The 21,592-nt window shown below is 32.0% G+C and overlaps 1 protein-coding gene across 3 annotated transcripts in view; it reads left to right on the top strand.

The window, feature by feature from the left end:
- Stim (stromal interaction molecule) overlaps positions 1-21,592 on the top strand; it is an 80,533-nt gene that overhangs the window by 39,685 nt on the left and 19,256 nt on the right. For 2 of the 3 annotated variants that reach the window (XM_069823328.1, XM_069823327.1), the window contains exons 10-11: positions 281-441; positions 2,159-2,224. In XM_069823328.1, coding sequence (XP_069679429.1) covers positions 281-441; positions 2,159-2,224 — 227 coding nt within the window. The remainder of the gene's footprint in view (positions 1-280; positions 442-2,158; positions 2,225-21,592) is intronic. The other variant, XM_069823329.1, reaches the window with a different exon arrangement.

Genomic DNA, 21,592 nt, shown 5'->3' with positions numbered 1-21,592 from the left:
TTTGGATTGCACCGTTGTTCACACGTCACAGTACAAGAGTTGCGCAGTTTTTTGTACTGTATTGCTGCAAAAGTAGCGACGTGTGACCGTACCTTAATGGTTATGTGATAAAGCTGTGACCTGCTGCTGTGGCCCTGGCAGAAAATTCGAACAAGAGGGGGAATATGTTATCTGTGAGAGCTCTCATTACCTTACTTTTTGAATCTCCCTCGTATTTAACTACATGACTCTCATAAAAAGACATATCATTGTTATTCAGTGTACTCTTATGATTACCCAGGACCTCTCTGAATGAAGTTACTCAGGAACTACAGGAGAGAGTACATCGCTGGAAGCAGATAGAATTATTATGTGGCTTCAACATTATCAACAATAGTGGTTTGCAATATTTGGAGTCTGTATTATACAGAGGAACATCAAATGGTAGAGGAACTCTGAGAGGTGAGTCAGATGTTAATATTTTATTATTTACCACTAAACTCTATGTTGGATGTTTTATTTTAATTGTACTGTCTTTCCCGGGGATTAGTCCCCAGCCAGTTTGACATGGTTACATTGTGTGTTGTGATTGTGCTCTTGTGAGACCATTGAATGTATTTTTCCCTTCCAATATGTCTAGTTGAAGCGCAAGGAGGGTTAAATAGAGTCTTCATGGGTAATATCTAAATGTTTCTTTACCTCATTCTGTGATTTATGAGCTGTATATTTATACGACCTTGTCCAGTCATATTATGTTATGTTAGTGTAGACGTGAATTTTTTTCTGTCCATGTCTTTGTACTAGTTTCTGTCCTTTGTATTTGGGTATATCATTGGAGGTAATTTTATAATGGAATTCAAGTTCATGTAATGTCCCTAAGAAGTGCTCCATTTTTAAGATTAGAATTTTGTTTAATAATATGAGCACTTGCTATTGTGGTAGATTTTTAAAATTATTAATTCAAACAATTTATATTTGGTTCTTGGTTCTTCCGTCTTCGTTCATATTTGAATACTAGCTATGAATATGAGAAGTTCAGTGTAGCTCTATGTGAAACATATCTTTGAGATGAAATAGCCAAAAGTATATACATTTCAGTTATTCAATCTGTAGATGTGTAACTTCAAAATTGTTTTGACTCTCATGGCTGTGATGTAGAAAAGTTGAGCTGGATAGAGAGAAGGTATATTCAGAGCTTTCTTGTCTCTTTCAATTTTTAGATCCTTTAAAATTTGTAGAATATTTGATATTTATTTCACTTCCGTGTGGTATTGCGATTCTTAGATAATCATATGAAATATTTGTTTAAAATTTGTTAGATACTTAGTTTTGTAGATTTTTACAACTTGAAAGCACAGCAGTAGAAATTTATTTTTGAAATAAATTGTTTCTGAGGGCACCTTCACTGTAAATTTTCTGCATTATATAATTGAAAGTATCGGTTCTTTGAGTTTTCTATAATCTGTGCAAAGAAATAATAGTTTTAATGAGAGAAAACGTTTCTTCCCCCCCCCCCCTCCACCACTTGTACATTATGTACCCCTAGTCATATTTTTCGTTAAATTTTGAAATCTCTTCTGTTAGTGTGTACGAGCAGAAATGTAAATTATGCTGTTAGTATTAACTTACTGTTGCTACCCTTCGTACCAATATAATTATTCTGCTGTAGCAAAAATTAAATAACGAGAATTTCTCTGATTGTCAATGAAATTACATTCTCTTGAGAGATGGTGAGGATGTTTGCTAAATCTGCGAATCTGACAGCATTATGCTTATGATTTAGTGTGACTGATTCAGATTAGCAACACCACATCTCTCCCACTCACCTCTTCTCCTGGTCTTAATATTCAGCTTTCATAGAAATGTGTTTTATGTGCAAGTGTCAGTAGTGAGGCTGTTATGCCATTTGTATTCCGAGGCCTGGCCATATAAAATTTAGCATTATTTTGAGGTAAGTTTAAGATTGTCAAAAAATGATTTTGAAAAAGGCTACGACTCAAATGATTAAATAATAAGGTGATTTGTAACTAGTGAAAAGATTGTATTTTATCAAGCTTTCACTTCTCGTCAAACCAACATGGTTCAGAACAGAAGACATCATGCAAACTTGTGGGGACAGGTGGTTGTGAGGTGAAATTGGGGTTTTCTCCAAGTTTTTGCACTTGCTTGTCTTGTGTAGGTCGGATGAGCAGCAGTCTGGATGACCTTGATGATGATACGAGCTCACTCTACTCTCCTTCTGCAGGTAAGTCTCTTTCAATGGATGATGATTCGCAAGACACTTTTGAAATGTAGGCGTATTAATTTTGTCCATAGATGATGCCATTTAATTGATTTCTACCACAGCCACTTAGTAATTTACTCATGAATTTAAGTAAAATTATAGTTTGAGATATTTATTGCAATATACTGAGAATACTGAATAGTTTCTGATATTCTTACGATAAAACAATCAGTATTAATCATAATTTTATATATATAGTATAAACTAAATTTGTAACATTGTCTGTTGACATGTAATTGTTATGCGGGTATGTCGAAGCCCTTAATTTGATTACCTAAAAATTTACAAAAAAAGGTTTCTTGTAAAATGACCTGGAGATAATAAAGTAATACTCATAATTTACAAAGGCCCTAAAATCTTAATGGAAATTCAATTTTCATTCCAAACGAGGTACACAATATTCAATTTATTTTCATAATTATTAACCCTTGCACCCTTGATGGATTTTTAGTTTCATTATCTCCAATTTAACATTTGTGCTCTAGTTTTGAACACCAGTGCCTCCGAACATTGATTGCTAATTTCCAAAAATAAATCAAATGAATCCACATTTTCAACTCATTGTTATTGTGCTAGATAATTTTAATGTCCTCAAGTCCAGTCACTTATATTTGCAGACACTTGTAGCTGTGTCCTGAAATATAAGCTTTTGGTATGTCATATAAATGTAACTTTTTTCTAACGAACATGCTGAAAATAACATCTATTATTCCGATTGTAACCTTAGCTGCATTGAAAGGATCAATTGCTTTCCTGAAGAATCACCTATATTCGAAATCAAACTAAGTTCAGTAGCATTCTTTACTTTTTTTGTAACACTTACCTTTCTAAAAATAGGTATATTTTCACTAATCTAAAAAAAAAAAATTATTTGCAGTTATGTACTTGTAGGAATTTCATTGTTAAAACGAAATCAATGGTTTTTCATGAACTTGTAAAAATTTCTATGGTTAAGTACTCTTTGTCCCTGGTGGCAGCTCACGAATGGTGAGAAGATATATAAATTTATTCATAACTAAAATTCGAAGTAAACCATGAACTATGAAAAATAAAAGTTATGTAAAACTGGGGGGAGGAGGGGGGGAAATTATATAAAATGAAGCAAAAAGTGCAAAAAATACTTCAATTCTCGGATGGTAATGAAAATTACTAAGAACACACTGTGGGTAAAATATTTTTGCAACCTGTGTCCCTTAAGAAGTATAAATCAGTGAAAGTTGTAAAAAAACGAAATATAAAATGATGTCGTTAAAATTCAGGCCTGTTTATAAAATGAAGTATTTTTATTGATGGTACAAAATCGTTTCTACCACAGTAAAATGTGGCTTGTTTATTAAAATTTTTATTATAGGCATTTCCAAAGTACAACCATAGAATAAAACTAGAGGCACAAATATTATATAGTAAATTGTGTACAAGATTGTTAGTTCTCATTTAATATTTTTATATTGCTTCTATGCAAATAAAATTCATAACTAAGACTATTGTCCTTTTAGTTACAATTTTTATGGGACAATAAAAAAAGTTTCTTCTATTTTTCAATAAATCTTCGTGTTACAGTTGTGTATCATTCTTTAAGTAATAACTTTACGGTTTTTTTAAATTTATAATTATAAGTATAAAATGTGCAGTTATGGTATCATCTAATGGACATAGGCATGAAAATGTTCAGACCTTATTTATATGGAAACATGTATGCATTTACAACTAGTGAGGGTTGGTTTTTGAATATTGAATATACTGTATAAAAGTGCTGTGCACTACAGTAATAATATATATACATACACATTACATTAATATTGTATAATAACTTATTTAATGAAGAATTTGTTCAAACTGTGCCTTAAATAGAACTTGAAATTATACCAGTGAGAATTTATTTCCATGAATGTGTTGTATTCAGATTTCTTTCATTCATGTAACAAAATTTAAGGATTAAAGGAGTAAGCAGATTTAAATGTAGTAAAATCTCTTGACAGCAGAGTTAATAACACCTAAGTTTGCTGGTATTAATGATTGGATTAAAGGATTTAGATTCCGTTTATCTGAACTGGAAACTTTGTTGTTTGGAGAATATTATTACATAGCAAGATTATCTAAATATTTCTTTAAAAACCCTTATGCTCTCTATGGAGAGCCAAGAAGAGTTTGCATTTAAGAGAACCTTAGCTGAGGTATATACAATTGAAAACTTGCTAATGAGTTGAATTTTACTTGTATTATTAAAATTACTTCATTGTTGACATTTTGTAGAGATGTCAAAAATAACGGGAATATGGAGTACAAAATTACTTATATATTAATGATACAGACTGGAATGAGATTATGTACCTAGTTAGAACGTGATATCTCTATATTTATGGAAAATGAGACTTGTTTACAACTCACACATGCAATTCTGTCATATCATGATGATAATCACTCATTTGTGATTGTATTATTTTAATGATGTCCTGTCATTAGCATTACGTTTTCTTTTTTATTTCCATTGTTTGTCTTACTCATTTGTCAATATTGAAATAATTTTAATATTGTAGAATATTATGAATAAAAGACGAAATAAGCAGTTAGTGCATTTTAATGTTTCGCATTAATGAAAAAAAAGTTTAATATTGTATGTAATTTGTCACAATTGTCTCTGCCTTTACTTTTGTGTGTATCTTTCTAAAGATTATGAAACAAACTTAAAAATGTTATTGTATATAGTGATCTTAATTTTCTTTGCTTTGGAATGAGGCTAATTTTCTATAATATAACTCTTACAATAAGAATGTAGAAAGATCATACAATGGAGGCTTTTGTAAATAAAAATGAAATAAATTATACTCAAGAGGTCCTATTATTTATAATACACTTTTAAAGGGCCCATGTATGACATGATTTAACCATGTAGATATGTAGTAGTACAGTGCAGTCGCATCACGCTTGATCCGATGAACGCGGAAAGATCCCAACCAATGATTGCTTCATGTTTCAAGACTGCGTATGCCTGTATGTTACCGGTCGTTTCCACAGGTTACAGTAATACAGTCTGAAATGTTAGTGATAGAAGACATGTGTGCTTGTGTACTTCTTTTAAATGCATTTGAAGTGTATGTGCTGTGCTCTAAATTAGTTGTTTAGATAATTGTAATATCGGCTGAAAAATTACTCTACAACAGCGAATATTTATGTATGAAACAGAGTCATGGCGAAATTCTCCGATATTCGTCCTCCAAATAGAGGTACAGTTCGAAACCTAGTCATTAATTAAGAGAAACGGGATCGCTGAACTCTAAAATTCGCAGGCCAAAACAGAGAGTTCTAACAGAAGCAAAACTTGTTGATATTGGTGCATTACTTGAACATTCTCCAAATAAATCTTTACGTCGTGTTGCACAAGAAGTAGGCGTATCAAAAACTTCAGCCCATATAGCTACTAAACTTTTAAAATTGAAACCTTACGGAGTTACTATAGAAGAACTTTTGCGTGTGAATTCAAATTTCATCAAAAGATGTCGGGAATGTCTGAATGCTAATGGATACCACTTTCAGCAACTACTATAACACAGGTTAGTGAAATAAAATGTTTATTGTGCATGCCATTAATTAATTAAAGTTATATGAGTGCAATACGCTGGAGATTACGGTTCTAAAATGCTGCGTTTTACCTCGCGCTCTACCGGCTTGCTCCCGCCCGCATTCTTCGTATCAAGTGTGACGTGACTGTACTGTATATGCACTAGTGAAAATAGAATTTCCTCCCTCTGTAGGATTTCGTGCCATTCAGACTGTGGAGATAACACAGTTCACTTATTTGTTATATTTGTCACATTCCGTGCAAGTATTTGTGCGTTGTAGTATACAATGAAATGTGTGTATTAATGCATTGTGGATTATTACTTCAAATATTTCTTGTTAGAACTATACTGTAAATATGACGAAAATATTAAGAAAGTAATTAAGTAATTTACTTGGAATCGTGCAGAGCGAGGTTTCTATCTTAAATATAGGTATTGCCAAATACGTAGTTCAGATTAATTTGTATTAGGTTATGTATTCTGTTTTTTCATTATTTTAAAGCTACATGTACATGTAGGTATGGTTGTGCATTACTTAGAACTGATAAGAACTGTTCTTAAATTGTCCTGTGTCTTAATTGGTTGATCAATTGCAATCGTATTTAATGTAGTTTGCTTGTTTATCTTTTTATTAATTTATATTTCTGAAGAATCAGATATCACCATTCGTTATTATTTAAACCAAATTGTGAAATACTTCGTATAATATTATATACAGTAAAACTTCTTTTAATGACCACCCATCTTAAAGTCCAAATTTTTGTGAAACAGTTTGTAATATCCATAATCCCTGTTCAGCAGCAATCTCTCTAGCAATTAACAGCCAGTCTCCATTGTCCTCTTACTTGTCTAAAATTACATAGAGAAGTGTCAAATTAAAATTGTCTGAGTCCATTCGAATTTCGTAAAGATTTTCCCTTGTTTTATGACAGTGATTCAATCTGTGTTGATTTTCTTTAGAAAGTGCTTCTATAGCTCGCGCAAGGAATGATTACCAAAAGGCAGTGGTGACATTACTGTCTGTTTTGACGTGTGTATGTAGGCATGCCGAAGGGGCAAGACATGCAGGCCAATGGAAGTACTGTCTCTTCCAAGAAGATGAACAAATGAGGACATTGCTATGAAAATAAGGAATGTAGCAAGAGAAAAATTCGTAGCTAATTAAACATGCAACATATGTTTACGAATGAAATAATGATACCGTGCGATACAAGACACGTATTTATATGCAATGGAACAAACTAAAACAACACAAGACTGATTCTATCGATGTCATTTCTCTTCCGACTGTATTCTTGAATATCATTCAAGCTATCTCGTGACCTTTCCTGTCGCCCGCTCTTCCTTATCACATTGTTTCATTTGCATTCCTTCCATCGGTATTCCCTGCTTAAAATACGTCTCAAAATATGCTGTCTAATGCAAAAGCACTGGTTAATCAAATATTGCTCTCTTCTGAAAGGTGTTTTCCTTTGGACTGAGTGCATTTTGATTTGATGCTCCTCATATGTTTGTGGTTCTTAGTAATTTCCATTTTTCTTAAAACATGTAAATCAGGATTAAGCAGGTTGTAGCTATATGGAGCTTCTCTGGTAGCTCACTTCTCTAATGATACACAATGGGGACAGAAGTAGCAACAGGTGGCTGTCAATGTGTGTACATGCACATAGTGGCAGATGTGAGGTTATGGTAAGATGGAAAAATTACAAGAATGAAAATAATAGTTTAAGATCATATCCCTTAAAAGAAGTAATGGAGAATTTGTCATGGTATCCTGGGTCTCTCTATTATATTCACATATTGAAGCTAATTGTGTCACTATTGTTTTAAATAATCGGCTGGGAGTAATTTGGAGTTTTCGTAAAATTTTTCTTGTGGTCTAATAAAGTATAGCCAGCAGTCTTTCTCAAGAACTTCAATTCAGCTGTGGTAATTCGATGTTCATCTTGTTTGTTATTAGTCCATGCCTCACTTCCATATGTGAGTGCTGTTCTACTCCTAATGTTATATCAATTTAATCTTATATCTACTTGTATTTCATTTGGTCAGAAGGCATGATTAATTATGTTGAGAGCTCGATTAAATTTTGAAGTTAATATTTTGTTCTTCTAAATAGGGTGGGTTATATCTCTGGTAATCAAAGCAATTTACCCATTTAAATATTTTTTGATCAACACATATCTTACTGTGGGCTGAGTTTTTCTCCTAAGAATGCTGTGACTCATTGATATTTCCATGCTATAATATTGAAATGATACACTGAATGTTGTAACTCATCTTCATTGTTAGCTGGCAATATTTGATCATCTTCATATCCAATAGGGTATTGGCAGAGTTATTATGCTTACATATGATATTTCCACGCATAGTTAATCTTCAGTGTCTGATAATGGTGTTGATATAAACAATAAAGGTAAAGGTGATAATGGACAATCCTGTAAACCCCTACAACAGATCCGTGCAAGCTTTGTCCATACGAGTATGCTCTTGCCCTGCTGACAAAATGAGTTCACAGTTCTGCTCTCAGATGCAAGCTCACCGAATCAGTGGTGTGCATTGTAGAATTTTATGACATGGAATGTTTTAAAGCGTAAGGAGTAGGTGTAATATAATACATCTACAATATTAACAAATAAAATATGATTAAACCAGTGATGCATTTTTAATGCTGAATTCTTAATAAAATTAATATTACAATACATTTCAAGCATATATCTGCTCATAAATCAACTTTTACACTTCATAAGCAAAACATACTTTTACTGCATCTCTCAATGCTGTATGACATGACAATGGACTGATACATTTTCATTAGGTTAGGTCAAAATTCTTCTGCAGACATTATCAAGCGTTCGTTAATGATATATCTGTCATCACTTTTGAGAGGCCTTGCTAAATGTAAAAAAATTCGCTAAATGAGCTAATAAGCTGACTCACTGTATATCTCTGTACCTCAGTATGTCTGTAAAAAACAAAATATATTTAAATATAATAGATAAGCTGAGTGGTCATCATGACAGTGATAGTAGTAGTAATAATAATAATAATAATAATAATAATCTCAGTTTCACTTCTTTCATGGAAGCATAGAAGTTTTCAGCTGTTGGTATTATGAGAGATGATTAATGTTAAAACTTCCATGTTTAGAATGTTGGTCAAAAATAAGTGGATTGTGTATTAGTATTTGAGCTCTAATAAAGTGGATATTAGATTAGCTTTTGAACTCCAACAAAATTCTATAATAAAATCAATAAAACAAAATAAAGACTAATATATTACACAAACACAAAATAAAAAAGAAGACATTATTATTTATTTAATTGTTTGTATCTTATTTAGTATTTTGTCACTATTTATTAAGGGCTGACACACTGTCATTAAATTGCATACAAACTATCTAGTCAGATTTATGGTCACAACAAAGTTCGTTTTTATTATCTGCTATTTAAAGTATGTTTCATTGTTATCAATTAAGCACAGGGGTGATTTGGACAGTTCATTGATATGCACATAATAACATTCCTCTTACGTTCATGTTTGCATGCCACTTAATATTGCTTAGGGAAGTAATTAATTACACCATTTGGTTTTTCTCCTATTGTAAAGGTGCAAAGTTACCATTTTAAAAATAATGCATGTTACGTTTGGTTCGTGTAATTTATCATTACTACTTGATTGAGCTTCTAGCATATTGTGTAACAGTTCAATAGTTCTTTAGAATATATTTAGTAAACTCTTGTTTCTGGTCTTCTTTTCCTCCTTTATATTAGTTCGTTCAGTGTTTTGATTCTGTGACTAAATGTTGTGGATATGGGCGAAGGAACATTAAGTTTGAGTCTGTAGAAGTAATTCTACAGTTCCATTTTTTCACATTTCGATATAACTTTTCTAAAACTGCTACAGGATTTTTTTCTTATTTTAATGTTTGTTAATTTCGAAACATTAATATACATTTTATTACAAGCACACTGTTTTAAAAATTCATCCATCACTCTGAGAATTTGCTCGAGAATTAATCAGATGTTATTTTTTTTATGAGTTCACATGTGTACAAAAAAAAAATCACGTCCAAGATTTCCATACTGAGTGTCTTGGCTCTTCATCTTTTTAACGAAATTTTGGTAAAAGTTGGGTTTCATGAAAGTCCCTTGAAGAGCTCGTTCACAAATAAAATTTAGTTCAAAATTACTAAAAAAATAAAAGTCAAGTCTACAGATACTTACCATGTAGGTTACTTTATCTGTTGGGGTTAAAAATAATTATGAAAATAAATTTACTGTGCTGGAAACCACCATTATATATCATACACGCATGAAAACTACTTATGAGTTATGGTTTTCTTGGTCTAAAAATTATGAAAAGTGGACTGAACTTGTCTTTTGTATTTGTTACGAAACTTTTTCATTTTTCTGAACCCCCCCCTTTTAAATCATATGGATAAATGATAACATAACCATTCATTATTAATATTTATCCTTATATTACTTGAAATTGTGTATTTTTGGATTTATAAAGTAGGCATTATATACATACTACAGAATAAAGAACTAGATAAATTGTTAAAAAATGAACATTTGTTAAAACAATTTGTTCTAGAACCTAAATGGCAAAAGTTGAAAGTTCGATTTGAGGTTATATTCTTGTAAAACATATGTTATAATACAATTATGGAATTTTATAAAATGAAATGTTATAGAAGCATATGTAAAATCCAGTAACAAAAGGGTGAAGAAAAAGCTGTTAGACTAAGCTTGTGCTGTTGCAAAACGAACAGTACAGATGTTTCATTATATCTCTGCTGGTCAGTGACCATTAAATTTTAAGTTGCTTATCTTAGTCATGGGCGTCAGGTTATTACAAAGCATTCCAGCTTTTGCTGTCTCTCTTCTTCACTGCAAACTGTGCTGTTGCACAGAGGCAGAAATAAAATAAAAAATCTGTACAGAACCCTGAATACTACTAACCCTTCTGTATATATGACCCTGTAAATTTATACAGTATATTGACTGTTTAATGAAAACTGGAAATTTTATTTTGAAAGTAACATGGTGACAAAATGGAACCTATATCTTGACGCCATATTGGAAACTTGAAAATTTACTTTCGTATTTTGAAAATAACATCGTGACAAAGTGAAACATATCTTGAAGCCATATTGGAATCTGGACATTTTACTTTTCTTACTTTAAAAGGAACATGGTGACAAAATGGAATTTATATCTTAAAGCCATATTAGAAACCGGAAATTTTACTTTCGTATTTTGAAAATAACATAGTGACAAAATGGAACCTATATCATGAAATAAATCGAAATGCGAATGCATATTACTTATTTTTTGAAAACGTACAATTCCTGCTTGCATTTTAACTTTGCACATGATGATTCAAATGAAAATGTAATTCAATTTAGTAACTGTATTCATGAGGTAGAAATTCTAATATGCCGGTAGGTACATATGTGTGTTTAATTTTAATATATACTTCCTAAATTCACATGGAATATTTTAAAAGCACTCGGTCTCCGATTTTTTGAAATTCAAATTATTGGATATTCTTAAGGATTCAATCCAAATATTACACTACCATTTATATTTTGGCCATTGACGATTCTATTGGGTTTGTATTTCTCTGGATGTTTTACTAACCAATTCCTGTATTTAATCTTTTTGTCTTTCTAAATTATTCTGTAGTGCTTTTATTCTGGATCTTTATGGTCACCCTCGTTGAGGGCAGATTATTTTGTTAAAAATAGTTGTTGTATTAGTTATACTTGTATAATTTTTATTTCAAAGAAATGCTTGTTTGTTGTGAGCATGGAAGTTTTTATGCATTATCTTGTATACCTTCAAAACTACAAAATTCATTAAGTCTGGCTTTTTTTCTCATAAGCGTAAATAAAGTTATGTGTATTTTTAATACGGGTATTGCATGTTTTCATATTTATTTACGTACCTGCTTCTTACTACTTATGTGGTTAATTTTCTTGGAACTTAGTGTTGGCTGTAAAGCAGAAACACTGATGCAAAATATTTAGAGTTCGTGAAATATGCTGGTAAATGAAGAGCACATTATTGTAGTGAGTAATCAGTGAATTATTTGAGATAAATTTAATTTTTATAAAACTGTTGCATGATGCTTAGAAACAAGAGTTTACTGTGTCAACGAGAATCTCGTGGTCAGCTTAGGAAATGGAAGCTTCCAAATAAGATTGCATTCATTTTTCATCAGTAACTGCTTCTGGAACATGTATTAGGCTTTTTTTTTTAGAGGTGACTCTTTCTGCTTGTGGATCTGAAAGGGACACTAATGGCAATATGTTATTTTATTTAAATTATTTATTACTCTTTTTATTTAATGTATCAATATGTTAGCTTTTTGGCAGCCCATTCTGCTATCTTTCCAAAATTGTTTATAGACTGGGAAAGTGGATGTGATACTTATTATTTTTATATTGGTTTTAGGGTGATAGATCGATAGTGCTGTATGTAACAGGAGATCATCTAACTAAAACAAGAATTCAGAGACTTAATAAGCAACCTCTAAAATGTTTGTGTAATTATTTTTAAAAACGGTTTAATTCCAGTACCAAGTAAGCCATTTTTCAGTTTCTTTGTTGTATTCTTTTTTAGAATTAAGTTCTTCAGTATTATTGTGGTACAGATGTTCTTAGATGCATGTCACCTTTAAGAGAGACATTTTAGGGCATTGGTAATGGAAAGAAAAAATAATTACATCTTTCTAGCAATTACATTTATCACAACAAAGACATATGCATTAGAATATAATATACACACATTATCACTTCATTGCTATTATGTAGTAAGGACTGCCCATCAGAATAGCTTGTTGGAATGGAAAGCCACATAAGTACCAAATGGAAACAAGAAGTAAATGAAGGATGACATCTGTTCTTCCAAAATATAATATGAACAACATCCTCAAGAAACTTTTGGTTGTTTGCTGTTAAATGTAATGTTATGAAATACATCTTGTTGTATCCTCTAAATCAGTGGTATTCACTCTATGGTATGCGTACCCCCCGAGGTACATAGAGTTGTCTCAAGAGGTATGCATCCCACTGGCCCACTGACTTCATATATAAAATGCTAACATATTTTATTATGTATGTTGATAATTATTGCAGTTTACATATTTTCAATGTTTTTTTTTTTTTTTTTTTTTCTCATGTAATTTCAATGCAGTTTGGGGGTGCGAAGGTAAAAAAAAAATGTATTTTGGAGGTACACTAGCAAAAAAGATTGAATACCACTGCTCTAAATCATGAATCACAAAGGCATGCTATACGGATTGACTAGTGCATTGGTCTTCCATCTCAAATGCAGGTTCAGATCCTGGAATTTGTAGTGGCTGAAGACTGTTGAAGCAATTTTCTGCAGCGCTCTTACGTTCCCCACATTTTTTAATTTTATTTTATAAAAGTGTCACTGGCATGTGCTCATATATCTGATTATTGATAGCATTTGGATCAGTTGTTCTTCTCCTTCCCTGCCTCGCACACACACATAGAAAGATGAAAAATCTTTTCAGTAAGAGAGCTATTGACTACATCAAACTTATTCAGTGGTTATATAGTGTATGTAATTTATTAATATGTTCATATGAAGAATAGTCATATCAGTTAATATTGATTTCGATGGAATATATTAATTTTATATTTAATTGTATGATAATAGATTTAGTGCAGTGTTTGCGAGATAACAATGGTGGTTCCAAAATACAAAAGGATTTGCCAGGATAATAGTAATATAGTTCTAAGCTATGACCTCAGTATTTGTCTTGAAAGATAAATTGTATCTTGTTAAGCATAGCCAGGAGAAAAAAATAGAAAGAACAAAGTTATAAGGCAGGTCAAAAGTAAGAACAGAACAAAACTGTAATTTGCTAATGTAAGTCGACTATTATCGTAGTGTTTATGACCTCAGATGTGCTGGTGTTCTGTGTACATTCACTGTATGGATCTTGAGGAGCAGAAGTATGGAGAAGGATTAGCAGGTACAGTGACACAATAGAAACATCTCGACATGTGACTCATTGGCAGAGCTATTTTGACATTTTATTCTAACGAGTGTATTCTGTTTATGAAGTTTGTACTTGGTTGCAATTGTGTCACAAGAATAACTCGCCATGTAGAGCTGAGACGAGATGTTATGGCACGAACCTGCGCGAAGTTTTAAATTGCCGGCCAGCAGGGTAGAGGAGTGGGGGTTGTTTGGGTTACGGTTCTCAAGCTCAGAGTGGCAGGCATATCCGTTTCATCTCTTTTTAAAAACATTCGTCTTACCTTAGTATCACCACTTTCCTACTCAGAGTCCAAAGGTACCTAATGGAATTACGCCCGCTATTCCATCTTTATATTCTTATTCTCTGTCCGAATCAGACGACTGATCTGTGCTGGAATCAGATGTCCCTAAGTTTATGGAAATGTTCTCCAAAATACTGTCCATCACGTGCTCACTTTCAATGTAATTGTTCTCTACTTTCTTCACATAATCATACACTGATATCCATTCTTGGAAGAAGCGATTACAGAGTTGGTCTCCGCTTATGCGTAGCGTAGAAATTATAGATGAGTCTTATGACTTCCTCATCAAAACTGTCTACAGCTGCAACAATCTTCTTCGGCTGTGATATTTCCAGACTGGAGAAAGAATCTGTTGTTCCTGCCTCAATATTTTTCCCTTATTTCCTGATTCTTTCCAAGGTTCGCTTTGAAATACCAGTGGCAGCCAGTATTCTTGGACACACGCTTTTCAATGGAATTGGTATTTTATTTACAGCCTCTTCTGACTGAATTTCCATACATTGTGTGCTATTTCATGTCCTTGACTATGAACTACTCTATGATTTCACTCCTTAGACAATGCCGTAATGAGGGCGCTCAGAAGGACAATGTTTTCAGTATTAGCAATAGTGGTAGTAGCAGAACGATCTGAACACTCGGAATGCTAGTAACCAACTAACCCAACACCCCTCCAGTTGAGTGTGAGGGCGAGTCCAAGCAAACGAACTAAAATGCGTCCCTCGTGCTGGTGCCATAACTTCTCATCTGGGCTCTACACTCGATTAATTGTGGACTTACACCACCCGAAAGTTTGTTGAATATTGTGTTAATTAGTGGTTGAAACAAATGGCAGTCCTTTGCTAGTGTATTATGTGTAACTTACCTTAATTAAAATTTTTTTTTGATACCATTTTGTTTGAAGCAAATACATAAATCAAGAAATTAATTGTTAAAAGTGAATTGAAGGGACACATCTACTATTCCGCACACAACCATGGAACAGTATTGTGTGTTTGTAAACCACTCATCATGTACACTAACAAGTGAGAATGTAATACTGCAGATCATAACTCTGAAAAGTGGATGCATGTTACAGATTTTTATTTCTTCTTCATTGAAGCTGTCTCTTATTTTATAGAAAGAGAACAGTGCTCTCTGTGACTGTGTTAGCATCATTGTTAAGGAGTGTATGTTGTTGCCAAAATGTAAGTTTTCTTAAAAGTTATAGGCAAATATTATATGACGGATTTCAAACCAGACATAACTAATCCACATGAAATAGTTTCGGAAATATTCAAGTTTTAAGTTCATCTGCGTTAAATTCATATGCTGTCGAACTTAATCTCACAATTGCAGCCTTTGGCAGTTAAACAGTTACTCATGCTTATGACAAAGTAGATCAAAATAGAAAACTTAATTTTTGTGATATTGTGGGATAGTAACGTCTGGCTACAAACCCTTCATATGATATAAGAATTATATGTACCACAAAATACTGAGAAAATAAATTAAACTACAATTTTATTAAATCAATGTACAAAACTTGAAAAAAAGAAGTCTGATAAAGTACTAAATCTTAAACTGAAATGGCTTTTAAGGCATTATAGTCAGTTGCTATATTCCAAGTATTTATGCTGGGTACAATGAATGTTGAATTGTACAGAGAGCAACAGAATGTCTATTACAAAAAATCAGGTTTGTGCAACATTCCACATGCAAGACCAAACAAATAACATTTGTTTAATGATGTGTCTTGTCTTCCACATGTCACTGTCAAACTTTGTAATGGGCATGAACAAGATGGGTGCTGCTTCTGTACTGTGATCGTCACTTTTATTTAATTATCGATATATTTTTTTTCGACGAATTATACTAATATTTTATCCAAGCATATATTTTGATTTTGCAGTAGAGCGCAGATTTTCCGAATGCACCAAAATGAAAGGTGTCGTAAATATTATCTTCTTTAAGTGTCTTACATCCTGCATGTTGTATAACATCGAGTAGAGAGATGGAAAGATGTAAGTGGAGGGATTTTGTTGACCAGACCACTGACTTGGGAATGTAAAAAACTAATAATATAAATAAAAATAATTTTATATTTACTAAGAATTTTTCTTGTGTAAGTAGATAGGTTGGTTGGCTGGTTGTTTGGTTATCACTTCAATTTAATGTCTTTGTACATGTTTTGGTTCAACTGTTTTCCCTTCTTGTAAATAGATAATAACCCTTTGGTTTCATAAAAAAAATATTTATTATAAAAATGATGAATTTAATACTGTTATAGTCTTGATTAATCAAATAACACTTTTCCTGCTCGAAGTAATTTTTCTAAAGCTTTTAATCTACCTGACAGTTGTAGAAATTTGAGAATGCAAAAGGTGAAAGATAGAAATAAATTCCTTTAGGTAAGGAAGATAGGTAAATAAAAATGTTTATACAGGGACATCATTTTATTTTTACTTCAATTTTTATTGTACCTGAGTTTTTGAATGTACTTCACTCCCACCCCTTCTACTAATGAAGTTCCAACTGTCCTCCACACAGAACGAAGACTGCATATAGTAAACAGCACTGAGTTAGTGAGTATAGTACGTTCCAGAAATGTGTTTGCGTTTTCCAATGACGAAAGAGCTTTCAATATTGAATCATATTTTCGCACAGGTACTGTTGTCCGTTTGCCTACGTCGCATCCCGATTTCCCCCACCTGCTTCTGCTCGCCTCGCTGTATAAGCTGGGCTGTCTTAGCTCTTCTCTGAAAATATTAATTTCTGTTAGGAATTGGACGTTTACGTAATAGTATACAACTGTTTAAAATAACTTAAATAAAAGGGCCTCGTTAAGTAATTAACTGTCACGTGATTTTCCACCTTTCTACGATCCTGTGGCATAACCACTTGGATGGACAGTAGATAGCATGTCTGAGTAATTTTATCTGTGCAGGTTGGGCAGAAGTGAAGATTGAATTTACAGTACGTAAGGAACTGTTTTATAAAGTAGGTACAGAATTATTTCAACATGAGTTACTAGTACGAAGGACGAAACTGACAATTGAAATTAGATGCAATAGTCTAGTGCGATAATATGCACAAAAGAACTGAAGCCTGTATCGAATTGAACGGCCACCATTTTCAAAAATGTGTTTAAATATCCATATTATGATTATTTTTCAATTTAACTTCATTCTCTATATTGTACGCTAATGTGCTGTAGACAGTATAATATACACTGCATAATGAATACGTCTGCATGGATAACTCAATTCGTGAGTAAAAACACTTATTCTTAATACAGTATTGCATTTTGATTAAACAAAAACCTAATGAAAATTATCGAACTTAAAATCGCGGTATTTCTTAGTTTACGTAAATGGATGAACTACTTTTCTTCCCTCATATACCTAGTAAAGTGATTTATTTGTGTTTTACGCCAGTATCATCGAACTACAGTCGTGGAAGGGGATAGCAAACAGTGTTTCCGGTTCTCTATAGGTATAGCCAGGTTAATATTAAAAATGTTAGTAAAAATAAAATGATGTCCCTGTACATTACTAAAAGTGAATGCTCATATAAATGGAAAAAAATTGTTCCTAAAATTGCCTGTTTTAAGTTTCTGCTAGTAAAATATGCTAAACGGTATGGTATGTGAAATGTTCAGACATTAAAATATCTTAATTAAGGTAAATTAATAAATTAGGTATGCATTCGTATCAGTGTCACAAGAAAAGTTACTTCACTATCACATATATCACATACTACTGCAGTATGTCTGTAACTCCAGACTACAGAAATGTGACTTACGGACTTTTTGCAGTAAGCTGATAATATGTGTACTGTGAAGTATTTTAGTGCGCAATATACTACACAAATTTACGTATTTCGATTATAAGAACATGAACATTGCCTATAAAAGTTCTAATTGATACACCTTTCTAGAGCAAAAGAAAGGTTTTGCTTCAGACACAATATTGATAATAATCAAAACATCTTCACAAGATTTAGTACATCGTTACAGCATGGGTATACAAATACAGTATAAGCACATAACTCAGTCTGATCTCTAGGCAGCTGTATCCAGTCCTCATTATATATGTAAATAATAATAATAATAATAATAATAATAATAATAATAATAATAATAATAATAATAATAATAATAATAAATTGTAAACAACAATCATTCGAGAAATTTTTCTAATTTTCTGCAAAAAAAGTCATAATATTTATGACTCCTAGAGATGTTTTGTGCTTAAATTTGGCATCTCTTTTTAATAAATTATAATCTGTTAGTAATTAAAATTGAATTACGTCATTTATATTATATATTCAGTTTATTCAATGAATAATCAAATTATTATTTTGCTGAAAATTAATATCACAAGTTTATTGATTTACAGCTGTTACAAATTATTCTTCTGTGTTGAAGATAATACATATAGAATAGTGAAGAATAAAATAGCAAGGAATTAAAAGATTATGTTCATAGAAGCAAAACAATGGAAACCTGGTACTCATGCTAGAGTGATGTCAAGAAATGTTGGAAATCATTGTGATTGAACTCGAACACAGTTATGTGTAACATTTAATAACTTTGGAACTGGAATTGATCACTGAAGATTGTGTTTTATTTTGCAACATCCTGTTCATGTAAGAACTGTCAGATATTAAAGTAGTTGCTTATAGGTAAAATTAGGGAATATAATTGAAATATATGAGAAGTTTTGACATTGACACAGAATGTTGAATAGTTTTTTTTTATTATTATTTGATTCATTTTAGGGAAGAGTTACTGAACTTTTTTTATATTGCCCTCCTTCATAAATAATGACTTACAAAAATATTAATACTTCTCCTTAGCCAGTGAAAAGAAGTTTTTGTGTTTCTTGTTTACAGTTGTTAACTCATATGAGGGGTCTTAATATTACATTGAAGTAAATAATTTATTCTATTCCAAAGCAACACAATCTATATGGGCCTTAATAATTTAATGAAATAGTTAAATATTTTACTAGTATATTTACTTGAAAGTTACTTCCTTTCTTTCTTTTCTTTTTTATTTTAACAACTTCAGTAAGTAGACTGTTTATAAATTGCACATTTTCTGAAAAATTTGATATTTTAATACTGAAAAATTTGATATTTTAATGCATTCCTTGTTTTTATTTAATCTGTTTTTAAGGATTCGTATGTTGGCAGTGTATTTGTGTATATAGTAGTGTATTTAAATTCATTTTTGTAGAAATTTCAGGTTTTATTGCTAATGAATTAATATAGACTGAGTGTTAATGTTCTGGCATTTACCCATGCAAGATATTAGAGATTGGTGTTTCAATTAGAATAGTGGAGTGTTTTCATATTGAAATAGCGGCATAAATATAGTTTTGATTGGTCCTCCTTGCTGCAAAGTTGCTGTACCCTTTCCTCTTTATGAACCTTGACGAACAGGTTTTGTTTGTTCTTCTGGGTGTGTACTATGCATAAATGCACCTTGCTTTGCTCCGTCAGTTTCAGTAAATGCACCAACTTGATTTACTTTAAACCACACACCAGATTGACACACACTATTGATTCCATAATATTCTGTAAGGAAGTAATTGCATTGAAATCTATAATTATTTTCTTTTTGGTGTTCGGATCATCAACGCTTTGCTGTGTTTTGTTTTTATTTGCATTCCTTCCCATCATTTCCTCCAAACCTCATTATCTAATTAGTATTACTTGTAGTTTAGTTTTGCTTTTTTTTTAGCACGTTGGTAGCCCTTGAGCTTGCTTGTTTGGTTGAATGGTTTTGCCTGGTGACGCTCATCAGAACGTGTAGTTGAAGCTGATTTTAATTAGACTTATCAGTCTGTATAGAGGTAATTCGTGATGAGGGGACTACACACGTATGTATTTCTTATAATAACAACAGCAGTAGTAAAGGGTCGTAAAAATAATATAAGCATAAATATTTCATGTAATGTTCTTAACTAAAAGTCTGTACATTAACATTTGTTTCAGCTTTCATCAATAAATTCAAATTTTTCAAAATTACTAAATTACATTTCGTCTTTTTCAAAGTAAATATTAGATGTGGCGTAAACACATTCCTGCCATTTGAGCTGAAATTGTTTTCTTCTCAATTTAAAAGTATATATTAAAGTGCTGCAATGGATATATTCTACATTACAGCCTTGTTTGCTAGCACTGTGTTATTATAAATTAAAATTGTTCAATTGAAGTAATCAGTCTATTAGAGCCCTTCGAGAATTTCATAGCTCTTCTGCAGAACATAGGTTGGATATGAGTAACTGCAGAGTTTGGATTTACCTTGTGTTAATTGAAATTATTGGGGCATGCAGTAGTGCAGTGGTCATGGCTCTATGCTTGGAAGTTGAATTTGAATGTCGCGGGTTCAATTCCCATTGACATTATGGATTTTTAAATTTTCCTAATCCTTCCAGCTGCACTAAGGCCCTGAGGTCTACTTAGTGTCTAACAAATGAGTACCAGAGAATCTTCCTCTCTGTAAAGGCAGCAAGCACATCAAACCGACATTCTTACTGCTACTAATGAAGATTTCAAAAATGGAAGGTTTAATCTCTTATGACTCTATGGGCATTCATGGCTTAGGGATAATTTTACTCCTATTTCTTTCAGTTCTTCGGGAAAAATGTGCTGTGATTAAATTGTATTTCAGGTAGTCAAAAATAGTACTCAGAGTTGAAGATAACCTTCTTAAATTTTGTTTTTATACTGGAGCTACACATGAAACAGGTTCGTTACAAAGTTTAATATAAATATTTTCATGTAACTTAAAATATTTTGATCCATATGCTGTCAATCTTCACTATCCATAGGCATTATGTTCCTAAATAGCCCTGTGAATGTACGGAATATGTGAATATGGAACCATGGATCTTACGGAGAAGTGGGTTAGATTCCTATGCAGCTAGGGTTGCCAGATTCTCTTAACGAAATGTAGGATACAATGTTCTAAAATGTAGAAAATTGTGGAAAAATGTAGGATATCAGAAATCATAGGCTGAAAACTAAATTGGAGCAAGTATATTGCATTGGCATGAATATTCTATTCCCTTAAATATACGCACAAACAACAAAATCATGTCTACAGTAAAACATCAATAATATTTTTGTGAACATATTTTTTGTAAAATATCTGCCCTATTTAAAATATAATCGTAGAATTCCGAGCAATTTAACTGCTTAAAATTATATTTTACTAGAGTTGTGCCTTACACAGAGTCTATCAATAACTGGTCCCTCTGATCTGTTATTAAGATATTATTCATAATGAAATAGATTATATAATGGCACTATACTTCTAACTATAGTGGAATGAGAGTGATTTAACTGATCTTATCTATGAGAAAGCAAACATAAGTTATATTGGTAAAGGTACCACAGACCTATCATTTTACATTTATGGGTTCAAAGTAATAGCTCAAACTGTGTTACAATACTGAT

This window comes from Periplaneta americana, chromosome 4 (genome assembly GCF_040183065.1).
Source record: "Periplaneta americana isolate PAMFEO1 chromosome 4, P.americana_PAMFEO1_priV1, whole genome shotgun sequence".
Taxonomy (NCBI): Eukaryota; Metazoa; Arthropoda; class Insecta; order Blattodea; family Blattidae; genus Periplaneta; species Periplaneta americana.
This window is presented reverse-complemented; position numbering and strand designations above follow the sequence as displayed.